Here is a 6,302-nt window from a genome sequence, read left to right as displayed (position 1 = left end):
CAACCTTGAATAAACAGCAAACCATGTTACAACAATATTTGACTTTCCGAATTTTTTTATATTTAGCGTCTTTTTAATACAGGCATCTGGACAATTATTATTAATGGTTAATCAATTGCGGCAGCAACCCATAACGAACACAATAATTTGTGACTAATTCAATCATCCTCAAGTAAAATTGCATAAATATTAATATTACGATTAAATTGCACATCTGATCACTGGGATGATAGTAATCCTACAACAAAATTTTAGTAAGCTACCAAAACTAAGTGAGAAGATAGGCAGAAGCAAATTTTGAGAGGAGCATTCATGTTCAAGGCAAACGAGGGCTAACTATATACAAAAGTCACCATTGGAAACCAAGAACTGTGTCCGATTCCCCCAAACACTCGTAAAAAGAATGATATAAATACGCCCAACAAGCTGTAAAAGCGACACCTCTCGCTTGGTTGAATAAAAATATCCTCCATTTCAATCTATACAAAAAATATATAGATTCCCCACCTCAGCCACTCTCTCTTAAGCAATTCCCAGGTAAGAGGAACTTGAACTGGTCTGCATTCTCCAACAGATAAGCAGGAAGATGCACAGCTGAGTACGAATGTGGCACCGGTCCCATTTTCCCGATTATCTCCTTGAATGTGTACTCCTCAGGAAGCATATCAAACAAATCAGCACCTTTGCAGATTACTCTCTGCACCCTCTTGGGGTTCAAGAAATGAGAGAACCTAACCCGATCCACGTGACTGTAAGCCTTCATCTTGAATACAAACTCTTTGATGCGTCGGAAGCAGAAGCTACAATGCCACCCTGCATCAGCCAATATCTCATCAGACTGTCGATAGTGAGCATATCTCGTCTTCCCAGACTCATATACGTGAATAGAAGCTCTCCAGCTATTGTTGTCAACAAGAAACTCAAAGGAATAGAGATAGTTCCTCAAACGAAGATGGAGGATCGGAGGTATTCCATCGCACCACCTCAAGAGATTAATCGTGTGCCTACTTGGTATCTCATCAACATCCGACATTATTAACAAGTCATCATCCTGAATACCAGCTTGTTTCAGCAGATAATCCAATGCAAGTCTCTGATACGCTTCCTCAATAAACGGATTCTCCCCTTTCTTGAATCTCCCTGGAACTTGACCATACGTTAGCCGTGACTCAAGAAACTTAAACTCATCCCGGGATCCAGCAAACACAAAAGGCTTCGGCAGACCAGTGAAGGTTGAGTTGGACTCCAGCAGGACAAACTCTGAGACATAAGGGTACAACTCATTCCATCTTATCTTGAGGATGTCAAGCTCATTGCTGAACAACACGGCATCAAAAACACGCCTAGGATACTCACGGATTCCCCATCCGTGAAGCTTACACAGATTCTCCATTGACACGTTCTCGTGATAATAGTGAGGGATTTCATGGAAGGGCTTAGGCGGAGATTCCCACAACGGCCGCAAGAAGTAAGTGATCTTCTGGCCGTGCACATAAATGAAAATCAGAGATGTCGGGATCAACATGAATAGGAAAAGATAGGCTTTAATGTCCAATCCACGGAGGAAGCATTTTAATCTTGTCATGCTCGAGCTCTTTCCTGAATCCTGCTCGTTGAGAATACCAGACACATTAGACTCATTAAAGAGTAGCACAATTAATACCAAATAAAGAACACGAAAAATACCATAGTTGGGGGTTTTTATAAAACACAAGAACCCAATTCGACGCATAAGAAGTAAAGATCGAGCACTAGCAAACACCCAATTTAGTGCACAATATTCAGAAATCCATTAACATATAAGAATGCCTCCGAAACAAGGGCGGGGGAACCCTAAAAAAGAATAGGGCAAACAGATAGGAAAAAACACAAAAACAACAAAATTTATAGGGTCTAGAATCTGAAGTATCACAGATGTCTTACCCCATAAAACCTATAATAGGGATACAAATGTATGATCTATCACTGGGTTGTTACATATAGGAGTATTATTCAGAAAAAGATTTCAAAGTTTTCCATTTTTGAAATCCAATTTTGAGCTTCTAATTTCCACGGACTTTATTCTGAGAAACAAATACTACTACTAGAACAGCAATAACACCACAGTTACCTAAAAATCTCAACCTGGGCATCAAATAAAAAGTAGGAAGAAAGAAGAAGAATTGAACAAATATACCTCATCACATATATCATCAGACTTCTTGGAACAATACTGAGATTCCCCTTCCGCCATCATATATACCTTATCACAAAACTTGGTTACACTACACATATCCCTCCCTCTCTAGATCCGGGAATGTATGCCTAGAAGAATCCAATTACGCCCATAAATTGAAAATCTGGAGCAGGAGAGGAGGTCTGAGTTAGTTCCCAGTAATCCTCCCCAAATAGAAGAAGGCGGAGGAAAAGAAAAAGGGAATTATTGAAAGTAAGGAGACAATAAAATAGAGAAGAGAGTAGAAAGGGTCAGTTGTAAAGATTAGAAAGAAGGAAGCCGTTTACTCGTCTTCTTCCCCACGTCTGCTGGTGCTCAATTTACGAACAAGCCCCATTCAATATTTTGGTTCTGGGAATGCTGAAATGGGTATTATTGTCATTTACAGTACTCGGTGAGCGATTGAATTTGATACTGTTAATAATATGTTAACGAAAAATAGCTAGCTAGTGTCTGTCTAATAAGAATATACTGAAAATGTTTGATGGGCCTAGCCCACTCAGTCCAACGACAACCTAACCCCAAAAAAAGGCAAGATCAGATGGGCTTAACTTGCCAAATACTAGCCCAAATAGTTTCGGTGAGCTCTACAATTCCGCACGGTTTATTATTGCCAAAAATAGCATTCATAATATAAAATTATTATACACAAATCTAGGTCATCATCTATAGGAGTGGGTTGTGTAAAAATTAAAACCATTAAAATCACTGCACTCAACATATATAAAGTCATTGTATATTTGTATTCATAATGAACTTAACTACATTCGAAAAATATGAAATTAAATGATGTTTTTGCTCCTTATGGATTCTAACACACATTCAACCAGAAGATTCATCATCCACTTTAGACCTTCATGATTGAACAACTGAAATGATTTTCTCATTTGAATCTCTCACTTATATTATGCACATAGTACGAGCACTATTTGTGAACAATGCCCTTGTTTAGTCTACTCTAGCATTATTTTTTATACAGTTAGTCGAATATTAATGCCTAAATAATTTTTATTGACATTGTTATATTTACTCTAACTCAAAATTGAGCAAAGTGGAAAGAGACGTAAGCTAGAAGTGGGGAGAGATGATGGTGGAGGGATGTGGATCATAATGGGGTCGCATCACAGATTGTAGTGTCAACATTTGGTGTTCCCTTACCAACTGGCCGTTTAACTCTTTTCACTTCCAACACCAATGCATGGCCTTCACTCACACATTCATCACCCTATGCCTATATTCAGCGGCGGATCCAGGATCCGAAAATGGCGGGGGCGGAACTTATATTTAAATATTAAATATTTAATTTAATATTATTTTTAATAATAAAATAAATAAATATCATATTAATATTTAAGTAGCACTAGCTTCATTAATAAAATATAAACATGCTTCATCTTGCAAATATGTATTATTCATTTTAAAATAAAAAATTATATAAATATAAACATGCTTTAGCTTGCAAATATGTATTATTCATTTTAAAATATAAAATTATTGTAAATATATGTACATTTAAAATCACTGTAAATATTATATACAAAAGTGATATAAGTAGAGCACTAAATATTTATATTTCAAAAATATTTAAAATGTTTATTTTGTTACATAGAGAATAATTAAGATGCATGGATCAAATTATAAGTACTTTAGGATAAAAAAGACTTTAACACAAGATTAAAAATGATTTTAACTAAAGAATAAATATAACAACATAATATATGCAACTTAGTAGTATTTAAAGGTATTATTTTGATAATAAGAAGAAATATGAATTGATAAAATTAAAAATGAAAAATGAAAATAAATATGTTTTTGTTGAGGATTGAACCCCAGACATCTAGGGTTAAAAATCCAATAACCAAACCATTGGACTACTACATTTTATATGACATTTATTGAAAACAAAAATATTTCTACACTCTATGGAGGGGGCGGATATGCTATTTTCGGCTTGATTCAATGAAAAATTTAGGCTCTCCGGACGGTCGGGTAGGGGCGACCGCCCCCTCCTGGCCCCCTGGATCCGCCACTGCCTATATTAATTTCAATACCTTAATTTACTAAGAGTACTCCTATCTTTTCTTGCATAGCCTTTTTCGGCATATTTAGAATTATAATGTGACAAAATTTTTAATAGGCCCGACCAACCCCAATGAGTTAACCAATTCGTTTAAAGATTTCAAATATTGCCAGCTAGCAAAGTCCATTTGTGTCGCCGTTTATGGGAAGGCATCACATAACACACTCACACACTCTTTATCTCATTCCACATTACTCTCTTTACTTTGCTACTTGATAAACCATATATCAAAATAATTAGATTTCCCAATCCCAACTATCTAGTACTCCTAACTCCCTCCGTTCTAATATATATGAAACATTTGGTTTTCGGTACGAGATTTTATGCAGTGTTGTTTTGTGAGTTAATGAAGTGAGAGTAAAGTAAGAGAGATATATGAAAAAATAGAAATGTTGTTGTTTCAATTTTAGGAAATGTTTCATTTTCAATGAGATACCCTACAAAGGAAAACGTTTCATTTTTAATAGGACAGAGAAAGTATTACTACTCCACTCTATGTAAATGTCAAATCGTGTATATATAGCTACGCTTGATTTTCCAAAACCTCTGACAAATTTCATCCATAAGAGCATCCACAACCGTGCTCTTGCCAGCGGCACGGTTGTGGGCCCAGGCGGTACTATTCATGCCTGCTCTCTGGCAAGAGCACAACACCCACAACTGTGCTCTTTCGCAAGGACGAGCACAATTAATTTAAAATTCAATTAAACAATAACATTTCCATAATATTAAAATTCATTTAAAAACCACAATAAATATTACAAATGACAAATAGAATTAAACATTACATAATTAAAATCCTAAAATGAAAAATTACATAATTAAAATCCTAAAAATTAAAAATTACATAAATGAGTGATGAATGTGTGCATTTATAGATGATTTTGGGAAAAAAAATTAAAAAAAATCAAAAAAATTCAGAAAAAACGGGGAAAACGGCCATATTTTTGGGATTTGGAATTTTTTTTTTATTTTTAGCATTCTTTATAATTAAATACCGATTTTTTTTTAAAAAAAAGTTTGAATGCAACGGCTACGCCGTTGCCCAATCCCGTGGCGCCACGTGTGCGCCCGTTGGCACGGACGTGCTCGATACATCGAGCAGCGCCGTGCCAGCGGCGCGAGCGCAGCGGCGGCGGATGGCGTCCGTGCCAGCGGCGCGGACGGCGGTGGCGACGGACGCCACCGCTGCGCATGCTCTAATTCGTTAGAAATTGAAATTTATCAATTCCCAAAATTCATAGGTGAAGATGTTACTGTGCTTTAGTAACACTACAGAAATAATGTGTAAGGGCGTTTTTTCATGGTATAGATTTTGTCTTTCTACTATCAAGTGGATAATATTACTGATCCATTGTAGGATAAATCTGAAATATAAAAACTAATGCTATGGGACACAAAATTTAAAATAATGGGAAAGAAGACTAGAACCGACAAATAGATTAAGAAAAGGGTACTGTCCAATTTTCTGTTCATAATGTTTAGTTGAGTTGATTAGATGGATTAATTAAATGTCGTTGGCGATAATACTCAGGCAATTCGATCAAATTCCAAAGGACATGAAGGTTAATTCATAGTATAACTTATTACTATAGTGTATGTGTAATTTATACATAATTTAACACACACTCTTTGTATCTCTCTAAGTACAAAGTACAAACACAGAAATAGTTGATGCTAAATAAGATGCGCATGCAGGGGGACAGCTTATAATTAATCAGTGCCCATATATTCCGAATTTTGTGGTTGATATTTTTATTATTCCTGATTTTTGTATGTATATGCAATGTGCATGCACACATGCAAGAGAGGTGAAATGGATGTGTTAATGCATGCCTAATGCTGGAGATGCATATCTTGTTTTTTGGTGGATTGGGTTTGAGTTGTATACATCCATATATGTGTATTGTGTGACACATGGGGTTGGCTGTATTGACTGGTAATTTCATCCTAGAATAGTTGCTCTCTGCTTTTTTGAAGGGGTTAAATTAATGGGCCATCCCTAAT

General features: G+C 36.0%; 1 protein-coding gene across 1 annotated transcript; it reads right to left on the bottom strand.

The window, feature by feature from the left end:
- Positions 1-269: 269 nt before the first annotated feature.
- LOC121797129 lies at positions 270-2,485 on the bottom strand. Its single transcript, XM_042195859.1, has 2 exons — positions 2,177-2,485; positions 270-1,606 (listed from the first exon to the last, which is right to left on the bottom strand). The coding sequence occupies exons 1-2, from the start codon at positions 2,270-2,272 to the stop codon at positions 509-511; spliced, it is 1,194 nt and encodes a 397-aa protein (XP_042051793.1). The 5' UTR covers positions 2,273-2,485; the 3' UTR covers positions 270-508.
- Between the last annotated feature and the right edge of the window lie 3,817 nt (positions 2,486-6,302).

The sequence above is a fragment of the Salvia splendens genome, chromosome 3 (genome assembly GCF_004379255.2).
Source record: "Salvia splendens isolate huo1 chromosome 3, SspV2, whole genome shotgun sequence".
In the NCBI taxonomy this organism is placed as follows: Eukaryota; Viridiplantae; Streptophyta; class Magnoliopsida; order Lamiales; family Lamiaceae; genus Salvia; species Salvia splendens.
The sequence above is the reverse complement of the archived record's forward strand: the minus strand, read 5'-3'. Positions and strand labels throughout refer to the sequence as shown.